The sequence below is a fragment of the Atta cephalotes genome (genome assembly GCF_000143395.1).
Source record: "Atta cephalotes unplaced genomic scaffold scaffold00042, whole genome shotgun sequence".
Taxonomy (NCBI): Eukaryota; Metazoa; Arthropoda; class Insecta; order Hymenoptera; family Formicidae; genus Atta; species Atta cephalotes.
Genome location: NW_012130106.1, coordinates 1,688,009 through 1,705,439, shown reverse-complemented (window position 1 = coordinate 1,705,439; position 17,431 = coordinate 1,688,009). Strand labels below are relative to the sequence as shown.

At 36.1% G+C, this 17,431-nt stretch overlaps 1 protein-coding gene across 1 annotated transcript in view; it reads left to right on the top strand.

Moving 5' to 3' along the window:
• Positions 1–17,431, top strand: part of LOC105622244 — a 72,014-nt gene that overhangs the window by 6,822 nt on the left and 47,761 nt on the right. Inside the window, exon 2 of the mRNA XM_012203667.1 lies at positions 16,459–16,696. Within this exon, the coding sequence (XP_012059057.1) occupies positions 16,459–16,696 (238 nt within the window). The remainder of the gene's footprint in view (positions 1–16,458; positions 16,697–17,431) is intronic.

Here is a 17,431-nt window from a genome sequence, read left to right as displayed (position 1 = left end):
TGAAAGAAAAAATGTATGTTGTATGAAATTGCTGATGATGTGCACTGGTTAATGTTGACAGATGTCAAACACATAAAAAAAAGTATGTGCCCAGGATAACTTTGTACGCGCACTAATGCCACCTATGAGCAAACAGCGGATTTAAGCTTATACCTGGTAAATTATTTTAATGATCAGTAACTTTACTTTCAATTACATTACTTTCAATTACGATACATAAAAATTAAATCCAATAAATTATTTGTTTCTTTTTTAGTAAGATTATTTTTTTGGCAAAATTGAAGAAAAGGGGAGCACTCGTCGACGACATATTTCTTGACCTTGATATATATTGCTTCCTTTTCTCCCAACCTAACTTTCTTGAAGCAAGCTGAGCGTCTCATCCTCCCCGTCGATGGGGAGAGTAACTGTCGCCCAGCTATCGTTTTCGTTCTCGGACGGGCCAAGCGCTGGCCTCCTCTCCCGGGGGGGAGGGGGGGGGAGAAGCGGGGGCGGCATCAACGCCATCCTATCCTGCACCTATTGAGAAAAGCATCGAAGGACCCTTCTGGTGCTCTCTCTTCTTCTTCTGCCACATCACCTTGCTGCAGAAGGAAGACGCCGCTCTTTACGCCCCCTTCCCCCTCTATCTGGCGGGAAGATAGAGGTCGTTTCCTATCATCGTGAAGGCGCGAGACTCCATGTCCCATGCCAGGCACTCGATCAGGGTGTGTCGCACCATATCCACTTCTCTACCGTAGTAGAAGCAGACATTCTGCTTCCTCTGTATCTGGTGTAGATATCCCGCGAAGCACTCGTGTCTCGAGAGGACCTGCACCATATGGTTAGCTCTTTTCGGGCCATGTCCACCCATTTCGCAAGACAAGACTAGATGGTCTTGCGGCCGAAGGAGGACCCATCTCAAAGCCGTACTGTCTAACTTTTCAAACTCTTCCTTCTCTCCCTTTCCTTCAATTTTGCTACCTGGACGAAAGCTTATCACCCTCGGCTCGAGCCTCCCCGATAGACCTCGGTGCACTCTAGGACCATCAAGTCCATCAAGGGCGTTCCGGCGAGTGTGGTGACAGTTCGCATACAGACGCCTTATATGGACGTCTGGACCGCCAAGATTGTATAGAAGGTAGATTAAGGCGTCCGCCATCTTGCCCGTTCTGGTTACTTTCTCAAAATGCTTTGTGAGCCTCCCTTCTCCACTCAGAGCCCATCCAGTGTGTCCCAGATACTTGATCTAGAAATTCATCTTGATGCGAGCTGAACCCATCCTCACTTCGGTGTTCGGAGGAGACTTCCTGGCGATACGGCTGTAGAAATACATCGCTTCGTACTTTCGGAGAGTGATTTCGAAACCTGTCGCCTGTATCCTCCACATTATCGTGGACACCGCGATCTCCGCCTTGGTTGCAGCGTCGTCACACTCGTGCGTCTCTATTAACTACAATCAATGTGTCATTCGTGTAATATGCCAGATTGCAACCAGTGGGGAGGGTAATACGGAATACCTCGTATGCCACAAGAGTGACCCCCAAGAATCTTTGCGGAACGCTACACGACAGGACTTAATTCACCGTCTGTCCATGTCCGTCCACGTAGAATACCATTCTGCTCCGGAAGTAAATCCCGGAGAACCTTCTTCAAATAATCGGGGAGGCGGAAGTATTCCACTGCCTCCCCTATGATCTCTCAGGGGACGGAGTTGAAAGCATTGATGATATCCAAAGATACTATCGCAACTTCGTCCCCATCCATAATCTGGTCCGTGAGAGAGCGAATCCCCTGGATCGCATTCACAGTCGATCGCCCTTCATGGAACCCGAACTGGTCTTCATGGAGTCCGGGATTCCCCCACGAGTAGATGCCGAACGATATGAGAAACAACGATCCTCTCGTAAAGCTTCTCGATTTTATAGACATATTGGACGATTGGCGGATGGCGAGTTCGACTCGATCTTTTCCTCTTTGCCCAATAGAAGCAGTGAGGGCTTCTTTCAAAGGAACTGACCCGCCATGAGGAAGTCAAACAAGAGCGTCTGAAGGCGTAAGCCGATTTCAGGGCCTCCAGACCTTCCCAGGGATTCTGTCCGATCCCGGGGCTTTTACTGCCCTTTTCGCAATCGTTCGAACTTCCTCGATCGTGATCGTCTTCGTTCCTCCTGTCATGTGTCATAAAGAGGAATGTTCCCCTCTTGAATTGGAAACAAAGTGTCCACCATTCTTTGGAGAAACTCGGGATCGAGCGACTCTGTGACCGAGGGTGTCCTCTGTCTGAGCTTATTAAGTATGATCCTTATTAAGTATGATAGAGGCATCCTTAAGGATCCCTGTCCAGGATTAATTCTTTCCAGCACCTGGATTTCGCTCTACTGATGGCGATCCTCTTCCTTGCCCCGCAGAGTGTCTCTCGCGATACCTCCAGCTCCTCGTCGTCCTCCCGACGCCTCCGTATCCGTTGGGGGCGTCGTCTGGTTTGGACGGAGGCTCGCAGAAGATCAGCGATCTCTTCCGTCTATCAATAATCTGTTCTAAGGGGACGATTCTTAATCCTCGGCATAAAGGCGTCGCATGTCTCCTTCATTATGGCGTCGAGACGCTCCGCCTGTTGAGCCCTGGGCTTAATTATTCTCAGGTCTCAGCGAACAAAATCGGTCGGCGCCAACTTTCTCAGAGTCTTTCACGCGCTCGTGAGGGAAACCTCTCGGGAGGGCCATGATGAAACCAAATAGAATTACGTCGTGTTCCAACGTGATCCCAGCGTCTTATCCAAGGTCATGGCCCTGAATAACCTGCAACAAATTTTATCTATCGCTCATTAAAATAACGATTTTTTTATTTCTGCTTAGGAACGTATGACTTCCACGCGAAGCGACTTTTGAAGTCGTAACCTTGAATGATTTCCAACAAGACTTCGAAGTTGTTTCGTGTGGAAGTCATGTGCCCCCAAGCAGGGAGATGAATTGAAAGCATCTCTAGAGCATTGTCAGAAATTTGGGGAGTGGGAATAGTTCTCATGACGTATGAAAAAGGACGTACTCATTTGGCTTAGGGTACCTATAAGAGTACGAACAACAGAGTATGAATGGGGCAAAACCGGAAACGCATCAAAATGCGAGCGCATTTTCAAATGTGAAGTGTAAAACTAAAATTGTACATATAACAATGAGTGTGTTTAGCAGACGTAACCGTTTTATGAATGTTCGTTGAAATAAGACCATTCCTCTAGATCTTAAAATTTAATTTAATTAGTGCAAAGAAAACTTCTAATAATTGCAAAGTAAATATTCTACTAAACGCAGAAGAAGAGAGCCAATAATTTTATAAATAAATATGAATAAATTAAAGAAAGATAACAACAGAGGTAAATACATAAAATGAAGCGAAATTTATTTAAAAATAAATAATATAAAAATGAATGAGAATTAAATATAAGATTTTAGTAATATTAACTACCTTTCTAAGAGTTTAATTTTTTATTAAGTATATATGTATTTTATTATAATATATATTATAATGCAGTTTCGACTGATAGCACAACTTCATCGCGTTTTACATTGTCGTTGTTTGACAATCAGTGATTTTCCTTCGATGTTTAAAGTCGCTCTCAATACTGAATTATCGCAAATTTTCTCTAACTCAAATTGGGTGCCAGGCGAGTGAACATGTCATTCTTCCTTCTAAATTTTCAACAATTATTCTCCATATTTCTTAGCTACGACGGATGATAACCGACTGCTCAGCCTAGCACGGATAGCGGGGATGAGTTATTTGGAGCGAAAACAGATCGGAAGGCGAGAGTATAAGAATTACTACTAATTAATAAAGAAAGAACAGTAGACATATTAGGTGTACAACTTTGCTTCCGCCGTTTTTTTTCCGAAATTCGAGGCTTTATTGTAAAAAACTGGTTATACATTTATGATTCAAAGTATTGTCCATCGCTGGTCACTACTTTCTCCCATCTTTCGGGTAGCGTACGAATCCCGCGTCGAAAAAACTGGTCATCTTTTGAGGCTATCCACGAATCGATCCAATTTTTTATTTCTTCATAAGACCGGAAGTGCTGGTCAGCCAGGCCGTGTGCCATTGATCGAAACAAGTGATAGTCAGAGGGAGCAACGTCTGGAGAATACGGCGGGTGGGGTAGAACTTCCCATTTCAACGTTTCCAAGTATGTCTTTCCACCACTTTCGCAACATGGGGTCGAGCATTGTCATGCTGCAAAATCACTTTATCGTGTCTCGTTGTATTGCGGCCGTTTGTCTTTCAATGCTCGGCTCAAACGCATCAATTGCGTTCGATACCGATCGCCTGTGATTGTTTCAGTCGGTTTTAACAGTTCATAATACACTATGCCGAGCTGGTCCCACCAAATACAGAGCATGACCTTGGATGTCAAAATCACCGTTCTTGAAGCGTTGAAACCACTCATGACACGTTCTTTCACTAATAGCGGCCTCACCATAAGTATTTGAGAACATTCGATGAGCCTCAGCCGCAGATTTCTTCATATTGAAGCAAAAAATTAAACCTCCCGCAAATGACGAGAATTTGGCTCGTAAACTGACATTTTCAATCGAGAATAACTTTATGATGCAGACACAAATCGACTAATGTTTCTATGGGGTTATGTTGACAGATGCCCAAGTTTATTGTATGACGTCTATGATCTATTTATTTCGACCACCACTTACCGCTAAAGCCATCTATAGGAAAACGGCGGAAGCAAAGTTGTACATCTAATATATGTATAAACGTACGTATAAACTTGTGAGAAAGAAAATACATGTAGAAAGACATATCGCGACACGTTCGAAATTCTTGGAAAAAGGGGGAGGGCCTGCTTCCTCTCTATGATTCCAGGAATATTCCCATATACGTCACAATGTATACGGATGCAATCAGTCTTGCGATATCCGCTTGTACGAACTATTAAAAAAAATATATATACTTCGCCAAAGAGAGCAGTGTATCGTACGACGTGAAGAAAGAATATTACAAGTAAGTTTTAATGTTCAATATACAAAAAAAACGTTGTTTAACATTATGTACGTACCATAGCATCGCGCGTTTACAGACGTTACGATCTGATGGCTATGGGCTACAAATTTTTGGAAATTGGAATCAACGTTGGTCCACCGAGTTACGTAGAAATTGTCCTAGGAGACATCATCGCGGACACGAATTGTCTCTCGAAACGTGAAAGGGCCTCTACGAGCAGTGATGAAATATTTACAAGATGCTGCGAAATGAATAGAAAGATAATTTTATAAGCGTTAGACCGTTAACCAGCGTTTGCATGCTGAACAATGTTATGTCTCGATTCTTTGTCCGTACGATGACCGAAACGATGCTGCGACGTATGTTTGCGTTTGACGGGTGTATCGATATAACGTTCGATTAGTTCGACTTGTCGATACAAATAATGTCAAGTATACGCGATTCTCCAACATCGCGGCTGAGAACACTATACATGATAGCGACATTTTCATTGGACATCAGCTCATCGATTGCGAACTATTGGCTTTAGTTTTTATATACGTACGAAAAAAATAAAACGATGTCATAAGATGTGAATAAAAAAAATTTTCGTTCACATCACTATACTATATATATGCATTTTCTTTTATTTCTCATTCTTTATCTCGACGCGCTAGTAAAAACCATATTGAAAAAACTGCGTCATAAAAATAAGAGATTTGTATATTGATTCATTTCTTTTGTCCCGATATTACGCTCTAACTCGTCGCGCGCGCTCTATTTTTCTCTGACATGCGAACCCTTGTCACCTACACATTTTTGTGAGTTCTATAGTTCTATAGTTCTATAGTTCTAGAGTTCTATAGTTCTATATATAGTCTACAGACATTTATGAGTTTTTAAGTCAGATGCAGCGCAAATGTATCCTAAATAGTCTCGCTATGACAAAGGATGCTTCTCAGCGTCAATTTTTGTCAGATTTCGTCTGCGCGAGGTTCGTTTTTTTTCTTACGCGAGTGATTTTTTTTTCTCAACGTGCAAAAGTATTGTACTATTAACGCTAAATGTTGTTATGTTTATTAAATAATTGGGTGAAAGTGATAATACAGTGATTTTTTTAGAAAATTTGTAGCGAATAGTTTCAACTCTAAAAAATGAGCAACCTTAGAGAGGTTTTGGAAATAAGTTATGAATATCCCGTTGAGGCGGTAAGCAATTTTTTCTTTCTATTTGTATCTTGTTTTTTTATTTTTTTTAGCTAATTTATGCTTTAACATTTTTTTTATTTATCTTTTTCCAATATATCATATCGACAATCAAAGAGTTGTGCGGCTACAATTGTTAAACGAGGGGGTTCTAGTAATTCCTTTAAGTTCAATAAGTTCAGTATAAATTTTAAATTATAAATTATAGGATATTTTCAAATTATCTTTTCCTAATTTACTTTGTATTATACTTTTTTCAGGAGACACATCGCAGTAACATCGCAATAAGAGATTTTATGAATATTTTTAATAGAAGAATAAGACGTGCAGAAAGGCATTGGGATCGGGAGGAACAGCTAGATATTTGGGAGACAGGTGATTTATTCTTGGCGGAATTATTCGGCCTCCGAACCCGATCCGGAGCCGGAAGATTGGAATTTAAGTTTGATACAATTTTATCAATAAAATTTAAAAAGGAATACTTATATATTTATACATATTTTTATATATTTTATGTTATACATTATTATTTTTATTGTTATATTGTATATATATATTTTTTTGTTTATATTATTTTTTATCTCACAAAAGGCGACGACGGTGACGGCAGCGGCGGCAATCGCGACGGTGGTGGCGGCGGCGGTGGCGGTGATAGCGGCGGCGGCGGTGGCGGCGGTGGCGGCAACGACAACGGTGGCGCCGGGCCCTTTCTGCGCCTTCTCATTCCCCGTCGGGCCCTCTCCGCCTACGAATACCCCCCGCGTCACGGGTACCCCCACGCCTACGAGTACCCCCCGCGCCCCGCGCTCACCATGAGTTAGAACTCGCCTTGCTTTACTACTAGACTCAAATAATCATTGAATCGATTTTGTGTTTTCGTTCGCCAAACTAACTTTTTCTTTACTCGTTCTTGCGATTTTCTTTTAATTTCTCGTTTTTTTTTTATATAGCGCGATCATCATCATTCTTTTTTGTGCATCATCATTCTTTTATTACTGTCTTTTGTTATTTTTAGTTAATGTGAAAAACGTGATATATTATTATTATTATTATTATTATTATAATTGTTATATTTGTGACAATTATATTATTCGGCTTCTTGTCCTTGTCCGCTTTTTCTCCTGTAGACACAGCCCTTACATAAACATCCCGTTCCTCTGCCATTAGATAAAGCTAGCCAGCCCCCATGCGAGTCAGAATCTTTTCGATTTTAGTGATACTTTCGTGCTGTCAGAATTTTGAGGCTTTAGTGTGGTTCGCGATTGTGTTCGTAGAATTGACGTCTAGAGCGCGTCTGGGGCTCAACATTACCGCGATTCACGATTCTCGCTTGATCGCGTGAGGTGAATATGTTCGTTGGAGGATCTTCACTTTCTCTCCGCTCCAATTGATCCGCTATTTCCCGAGTGCACTCCTGCGTACTTCGAAGCTGGGAAAAGACATAACAGTTGACATCGAAAATTGACATTCGATACTAAAAATTGTGTGTTTGAACAAAAAAGTCTGGATGTCGACTCAATTTGGGTATTGATATTGATATTAATCTAGTCAGAATTAAATATATAATCGGATCAATATCGAAAATACTGGGAGGATAGGTAAATAATTCTTAATTATTGCTTAATTAATTTAAATAAAGAATTCTGAAATAAAATTAAAGCAATTGTGGTGTGGTAGAAAAATTAAAATATATAGAGGGGAGACCGGGGCTAATTGGGACTAAGCTGGCATTTGAATTTTGAGTGGTAAAAATATATCTTATGAGTTCCCAATTTATATTGTACATGTCATCTCGTGTGTCTTCTTTATCAATGAAATTTGGTTACTTTAGGTGTTGTTATGTTCAAATAATCAAACGTTTTCGATATTTGAAAGTAATTTTTCGAACATTCGGACAATATGATCCTGGTTGCTATTATTCAAATTCAGAATTGTTCAGGTAAGTAGATCTATGTAAAAATGTGTTCTGAATACTCCTGATGTTATTTCTTACATTTTCAAAAATGTTTAAATTTTATTTATGTCGGAAGTTACAATATATATGGTATTTCTGCCCTTACAAAAAAATACCTCAATTTTGAGCGTTAAACACTCAAATTTGGATGTAATTTCAGACCGTCAAACAAAGGTTAATTATATTCAATCACTATCAAAATAAATGGTTTTATTATATAAAATTAATTAAATCTGTTTTATTGCTAAAATAATATTATTGATTTGTAACATTTTCCGAAATACACACAACAAAATTATAATTAAAGAAAACGCTTTCTCTCTCATTTGAAAATTAATTTCTTATTTTTCTAAGCGATCACCTATCCCATCTCATCTAACAGTGCTTTCCCTCTGCAATCGTACGAGAACTGTTGCTTCGATGATCCAAGAATATTTAATATGTAATTATTGTAGTATAATGTATATTAGTAAGAATGTATATAGTAAGAATATTTAATGTATATTAGTACTGCGATATATATCTTAATAAGGCTTCAAGTCTGTCTTTAGGACTGCGTGAAACAACTTTTTGACTTTATCTATATTGCGTTCGGAAACATCATCTGGATGCCTCTATATTTCACATTGGATGAACAAGAATAAAACGATATATGGAGGCACTCGGACGATGTTTCTGAACGTAGTTTAGATAATTTGTCAAAAAGATGTTTCACGCGTACAATTAAAATATATTTCTTTCATAAATGAATCTGCGATGCATATATTCAACATTTCAGCGTTAATTCTCAATCATAAAGATTAACATTCAAGTGACTCTTATATTCAATTTTGAAAATAACACTTAAAAGTTTAAAACCGTTTAAGATTTACATTCATCTATTGAATGTCATATACAAGTATTGAGAGTAAACCGCGCTTGGATGTTATGGTACATCAAATTATTCACCGAATTTAATGGTCACACTCAACCGATATTCAACATTGATGGTTAACACTCAATTGACATTGATGCTCGAAGCTTGACTGACACTCAATATTGAGTATCTACACCAAAGCAACACCGAATATTCATGCTCTCTCTCTCAATCGACATCCAACATTGATGCTCAACGCTTAAGTGACACCCAATGATGACGGTCGACACTCAACTTTGATGATAAGCGCTTAAATTTGAGTGTTAGCACCAAAAATTGAGGTTTTTTTTTCATAAGGAGGGGGACTAAGAGGGCACCAAGCCATCGCATTGAAACCATCTAATTTCAATTTTTTATTCACAATATTTTAATCGTATTTTTATGTTAATTATAGGATGATTCGCAATTACAATCATAAAATCCCGTCGATAAAGATAGAATGTCTATGCTAGCCATCAAAAATATGAAAATTGCATCGGCGGTGAAAAAATTTGAAATGTCTAGAAACACATTACAGAATTGGCTAAAAAATATAAATGAAGGAAAAATTGAGGTGAATGAAGTGATTGTATTGATACATGGGCATCGTATAGTGAGTTTTGTTATCCTAATTTATTGAATCTTAATTTGAGCGAATTTTGTTATCATAAAACTCATTTTATTTTAGATGTTTGTCGCAAATGCAAAAGCGACTCTAGTAGAATATCTAGAACTGCATTAACATATACTCTAACCTTTCAACAAAGGAAGTGCGAGATTTAACATATGATTTTGCGAAGAAATTAACATTAACTGTGCCATCGGTTCCTTGGGAGGCCACCCGTATGACTGGTGAAGATTGGTTAAGTGGCTTTGTCAAATGATGTCACAATTTGGCTATACGAAAACCGGAAGCGATAATTTTAGTGCGTACCACTAATTTCAATCCAATTAATGTCAAAAAATTTTGTTTACTATTGAAAATCATTTTTCAATAGTGAAAAAATTTTTGTAATGGATGAATTCCATTTTTCGTGCCAAAAATATATTTGGAATATGGACAAAATCGGAATCGTGACAATGTAACCACTCAATTGAGTTATTGCTCGATGTGATACTAAACAAGTTTTTAACTTCTTCTGAACGAGGCGTATTCATGACTTTGACAATGACAAAATCAGCAACAGGAAATTCTTTTCCACCTTTTTTTATTTTTCCAAGGAAATATTTTAAGAGTCACTTTCTCAATGTGGATCAGGCCCTGCGAATCCAAGTTGGATGAACGCAGAACGTTTTTTTTTGAATTTTTGAATTTCTTCCAATCCCACGTTTATATCCCATTGACCATCTCGTTCTGCTTGTTTAGATAATCATGAGTCTTATTTATCAATCAAGAAACTAGATTTTTGCAAATCCATAATTGTTTTGTCGCTTCCACCACACTGCTCACATAAGTTTCAGCTACTACTGACTCTACTCGATCGCACTATTTACGGCCCATTGAAGAAATTCGTATGTATTTTAATTTCAAACTGTGCATGATGATGCTAGATATAATTATAAAAATCTCTCTTTTATAATTGATCTCTCTTTTATAATCTTTTGAGTAATGATTATCCTTTAAAATTTATTTTTGACATAATAAACAAAAGATTAAACAAATAAATTTAATAACTAAGTTGATAAGACAAGAAGAGATAATAACGAAGAAAATATTAATAAAAAACAATGATTCATTATTCCATACATTTCCAATATTTTTGAAAAATTTATTAATATAATTAAAAACTCAGATTTAAACTTAGTCTTTTTTAGCCTCAATAAATTGGAAAGCATGATCAGAACTTAGAAAGATGTTTGTTCATTAATGAATAGTAAAAATGTATATAAAGTGTATAAAGTATCGTGTGAAGATTGTGATGCAACTTATATTGGACAGACTAAAAGGAAATTGAATACAAGAATTAACGAATATAAAAGCTAATTACGCAAGAACAATGACATTAGATCTGTTATAGCTGAACATGGGTTGCAGAATAATTATAATACAATAGAATTGGGAGAATGTTAAAATGATAGAGAGCGAGATATCTTAGAAAGAGATTAGAATATCTGAACAGAATATCTGAAATGATACACATAAAATTGCAAACGAATGCGCTCAATTTACAGACGGATACCAAATTTTTTTACCATGGCTACATACCAATTCTTGATCAGTTTAATAATTTAATAGCATTGTGTTTTTTAAAAAGATGTTTAAAAAGATGTTTTGTTTATTAGATTATGGTATATTTGTTAAACTGATTTTATTTTTGTATTTATTTTATTTTAACTCAATGTTAAACTCAATGTTAAAATATTGACCTACATCAGTTTATAATTTTAAACGTTACGTAGACACGAACGAAAACATACGTTTTCTAATCGACAAATTTTATATAATTTGTATTCTTAATAGTGCGTAACAGGAGGGTACAAGTTCTTAATACAACGATGAGTTTTTTAAATATAAAAAACAATTTTGTTTTTGTTGTATAATAGGATTTTGTATTTAGATCTTACAAATCTTGTTAAGAAGAACCATTTACATGATCAAATAGAGAATTATTCTGGATTGACTAATTACGCCTACATTCAGAATAATTACATTTAAATTTTGGATTATTAAGCCTAGTGTTATACTATGAAGATGGCTGAAAAAAACCAAAATGTCGGAAATATATGTGCAGGTGAAGAATAATGAAGAATTGTAACATTAATAATAATATGTACTAGCTTAGCTCTTAATTGCCTATTATTTTTGTAATATTGTATTTAATATTGAGAGCTTGATTAATATATACTATTTCATAAAATCCTTGTTATCAAAAACAGGTATCGATACTGAATAATTTTCTGCTTGTACTATCAAGCATGCGACAGTATCTTCTGCGTTTAGGAAAGGAGTTGCTTCTACTATTCACAGAACAGCAGAAACAATCTCAGACTTTGATGAGATATAATAGACTTATTCAATCATCGAATGACCACTTTGTAAGCTCAGTATTAAAATAAAAAAAAAAGATTGTGAATTATTGTAAATAAAGATCTACAATGGTTAATTCTCTATCAAGAACGAGACGACAAGAATAATAGAATAGTCAAACGAACTCGTTCAAGACGGCGACGTTCGATCGAAATTATACTTATTTCTTGCAAATCTTAAGTCACATGAAACGGGCTATAATGAAAATGACGAAAGAGATTATACTAAAGCAGATAATTGACGTGCCCGAGTAGATGAGAATAGTAAGTGCACTCATAATCACAAATAGATTTATAAGAATATTAATAAATAAAAACATATATTCATTTTTATAAAAATGAACTTTCAGTGTAAAAATGAAAATAAGAGAACAAATTTCCAATGAATTGATTTCCTTAACGAATTGATTGTAACGATCTTAACGAATGTTATCCAAAACATAATCCTAAACAATATTCAAGAGGTTTTAACTATCAGATACCTTGCGTAATGCCGACGATATTGCAATTTTCAAGTTTTATAACTCGAAAAGTACTTTATGAAAAATAATTTTATTATAATATTTTGAAAAGTTTTTGACATTAGTTATTAGATTCTAGAATTAAAAATAGGTATTATTTAAAAAAATCGATATGACCTTGATCTAATCTTGGTGATACCACTCAAGATAAAACTGGCCAGATCAGTGAATAGATCATTTAACAATCAACAACTTTTGTAGGACATATTTTAAAAAAAATGCTTAGTTTTCGAAGTTTCATTTCACCGATCCGGGAAATTTTTACTCAACTTGTGTGTGTGTGTGTGTGTGTGTGTGTGTGTGTGTGTGTGTGTGTGTGTGTGTGTGTGTGTGTGTGTGTGTGTGTGTGTGTGTGTGTGTGTATGTATTCAGTCTATCTGTAAGAATACTACTAATATTTTATTCACACTGTCTTTTCGCGTAAAAGAGTTTATTTTAAATCTACAATATATATAATGTATTGCGCAATGTATTTTGAAAATTCAAATTATCTATTTACAATAATCACAAGAACTCAACTATCGTAGTAGAATGAATCACGGTAAATTAGATACGCATATCGCGACAACGCCTGAGGATGGTTCGCCTGTTTGTAATAGAATGTTATATCCAGAGTCGAAAGAATGCCATCTAAGAATGGAATTTCCCTCTGAGTCACTGATAATGATTATATGTTTACTGTATGCAATTAAACACGCGTCACTCGGAGATCTATACGGATTCACGAGGTGAATCCTTGCTCAAAAGACTGCCTGATTGTATCGATCCTATTGCCAAAATCTTTTTCTGTCGCCAAAATTTTTTAATATCGTTTCTCACGTTGGTAAGAATAAAAAAATGCAGTTGATAAAAACTAAAAAGTTTATAAAAAATTTCGAGTTCTTAGAAAAGTTGATAAAAAATTCTTAGAGTTCTATGAGAAGAAAATAAATAATTTTTGTCTCTTGCAGTTTTTCTGTAAAGTTGATAGTATTTGATTAAAAAATTATTCAAGATCAATATTGGCAATCTTTGATAATTAATATCTTATTAACTAATGCAAAAATTGCAAAATAATAGAGGATTTTTCGACTCAGTTTATTCCGCTCTATCTACACAAAAGCGATTGGCAAAAACTTTTGGGACACCCTATATATATTTGTTGTTTGCTTTAAGGAAGGAAACATTTGCTAGTATTAATGCAAGCATTCGCTGGGGGGAAGGGGGAATAAACAAAATATTTTATACAATAACAATAAAAAATAATAAAATTCAGTTGAGGCTAATGAGTCATACACTTTGTAGATGCTGTTACGTCCAGACTCCACAGTTCTTTTCTTCGATTAGAATTTTCCTCATCACCATAAAAGTTATTAACAAGTAACCGGTAGACCATCTGTTTCTATCATAGAAAATTACAATAGTAACTTCCGAATAATGTTTAGACTTTTTAGACTAATAATCTAAATAATCTAAATAATTTAAATTCGAGACGAAGTTGTTGGATTAAATATTTGAACTTGAATAGAATTTTATCCTGAGGAACAGAAGAAATAAATAAATTAAGAATGACAAATTGAAAGCAGCAGTTGTCTGTAAATGACACACGTGTCTCTAAGCTATTGAGCAAATGGTCGATGACGGAAGTTGTTTTATTACACAATGGTATTACCATTATCCCATTTCCTTAATCCTAATCCTAGATTAGACAGTAATGTACGCAAGGCCTGCATTACTAATTTGCGAATATAAAAAGGAGACCCTTTGCGAACAATCAGCTAGTCAAACTTCATCTCCGACACGAAACTCTGCCAGTTCGCACCTATACAATAAAAGTTATTTAGCCAGCTGACACTCTGCCGGTCCGCAATCAGATCGTTAACCGAGTTTAGTAGTGAGCCGCAATCAGTTCGATCAAGCGATCTTATTTGCTTATTTCTGTCAAGTGATTCGACCGAAGCCAAATCGCTGGATCAACCTTTTCCTTGAAGTTCTACAATCACAGAGATCGGACCTCCGATAGTCATCCTCAAAAGCCAAAAACTTGCAGAGTAGTAAGTCCCTTCTTAATTTATATATCCGTATATTCACTGCAAAACCTAATCCAACGCAAATTATAGTGCCACGCTTAAACCGCCCCCACCAGGGTTGGCTTAAAGCCGAGCTTACTGTAAAGCGCGGACAACCAAGCGTACGAAGAGTACTTTGAGGCTTTTTGGGATCGAAGTCATCCAGCTGAGGATTGTTTTCACCACTGGCTTGGCCGCTCTATCTGCTAACCGAAAACGCATTAGAGGTGATACTTCCTCCTTTTCCTTCATCTCCCCCTCAAACTCCTTCCTCTTCGATTTCCGTCACTCGCGTTTTCGGATTCTGATAGAGCGAATTTTCTCTGACACCTTTTTGCTAACACCTAATTCATTTGTTATCTCAATCCCATTTTCCTCCAAAGGAACTCTGTCTCTTACTCCATGGACAGTGTGGAGTTCCTAGAAGAAATTCCTCCTCCACCACCGAGATTCTATTTCCTCATTGAAGAAAGTGACTCATTTGAGTCACTCGTTAGACAATTCCCGCGAACTACCGAACCTATTCTCGAGGGGATTTTTACAATCGGGCGCCATTATTTTGATCCACAAGAAATTCAGCGTGGAATTACGGCCAATTTCTTCATTCCCATATTCTGATGTTTATTCTGAATTCCACCTATCTATATTTAGTTCCGGTTCTTCTTCAATCTTTTTCCTCCTTCCTGTATCACTATACACGAAATAGAATATACTTAAACCTGTCAGCTCTGCTCATCCTAAAACTTCATTCTCTGGCGATTTAATAACATGAAAATAGTTAATAACAATTATCTCAATATGTAAATTTTTCTTTCTTTTTATTCTAGTAATATTAATTAATGTGTAAATTAGTTCATAATAATAAATTTATTAATATAATTATAATTTTTTTCTTTATCTTTTGTAATTGTACTGTATTAAACTTGTAATCCGATAATGATAGATTGATAATGATTAGTAATAATAAACAATGTTAATAATTTACATTTCTCTCGTTCTCTAAATTTAAAACCCTAAAATCTCATTATCGTTACCTTTGCCTTTTTAGAGATCGCATGTGGTCCACTCCCGAGTTAAAGAAATTAGATTCCTTGACTCGAAATTCGGACCGATGATTGCTCGTAGGAAATAGATATTATAGCATCTTTGCAGTTGATCTATTCCGAGGCGAGCACAAAGAGGTGCGTTCGACTCGCGGTACTCGCCTCTGTGCCTGCGAGACAAAATTCTGACCGTCCTTCCAGATACCCTCATCATTTCTGCTCTTCTTCTTTCCAATAGAATCATAAATTTAAAATTTCTAAAGATATGGACATAACAATACGAAGAGATAAAAGAAGTAGATAATCCTCAGATGTTAATAGTTATCTTCATTTTATTTCACGTTTCGGCTCACTTTGGAGTTTTCATCAGCGATTACAAATTCAAAATTCATCCTTCATATTGAGAACAAGTTCCAGATTGGCAGAAATGCAGCATTCATTACACTCAATGGAAAACGAAAAAAATGAAGCTAAGAAATAACAATTCACAATTATACCAGTTAAAAAAGTTATACTGTATATTAAATCTCTATTGTTCTTCTGAATATGATATTGTGTATATGCAACATGACGTGTCATTTAAAAAAAATTAATTTTTTTCATTAAAGCAAATACAGCATTTTGAAACTAGTAAATATGTTTCAAAAACCCTTCAAAGTAATAATTTTCGTGAAACATTTAATATTTTTTTCTTTCAAATAAACTATTATCTTAGTATACGTATACATGCGGTAATTATTTGTAAGTACTTATACGACACACCACTATTGATACTCAGTTAAATTTGTTTAAAGTTACACAAATGTCAATGGCGGGAGCTCCATCGATCCTGATACTAAGACTTCGGTACACGCCGTATTGGATTACGACAACGATTTCGATGATTACTATGATGATGAAGATCACGACATACCGATGAACACGCATGTCACGCCTATCCAGGGTCCAATCTTTCTAAAAAACAATACCGTACCTGTGATACCACTGTACTCGTATCCCCAACTAAACAACGGGACGTTTGTGCAGATACCGGTAAGTAATGTCGAGGCAAAAATCAGATGCATAATTGATGCACCTACCATGGCTGCAAGAAAATTTAAAATCTTCAATTTTTATAGCAGCACATGATAATTTTTTTTAATATTATTGCAACTGTTACTATCAATAGAACATTCAGCAATACATTCGTCTTAATATACATGTCAGGGAAGGTACATGATCAATGTCATATTCTTATATAGTACATTCAGTATATTCACAATCTTCCAAATATGCTATTTAGAAGTGCATTACTGAAATATTAGGTTAGTAGATCTATAGGTATCTTCCTCTTAATCCTTCACACTATTCTTCTGTTACACAACCTAAAGTTGGTAGCGAAATTGTTTGTTTTCTTAATCTATCTCAATATTTCAAGCAACATTCCTCGATTGTTTCTTTAATAGTTGGTATCTTAAAATCATGGTGGAGTGTATCATTTGTAATTGGAAAAAAGAGACAGGTGTATAAGTTTAAATCCGCTGTTTTTAGTCAGAAAAACACATTTTTTTTTCCTAGGAAGCAAAAACAAATTTATTCAAAGTACTTGCCCTCGCTAACTATACATTTTTCCCATCTTTCGGACAATTTGTGTATATCATGCCAAAAAAATTCCTTATGGCAAACCACTCATCAAGCCATTTTCGGACGTCTTCATAAGAATCGAAGTGCCGCTCAGCGAGCGCGTGGCCCATCGACGAAAACAGGTGATAGTCAGAAGGTGCCAAG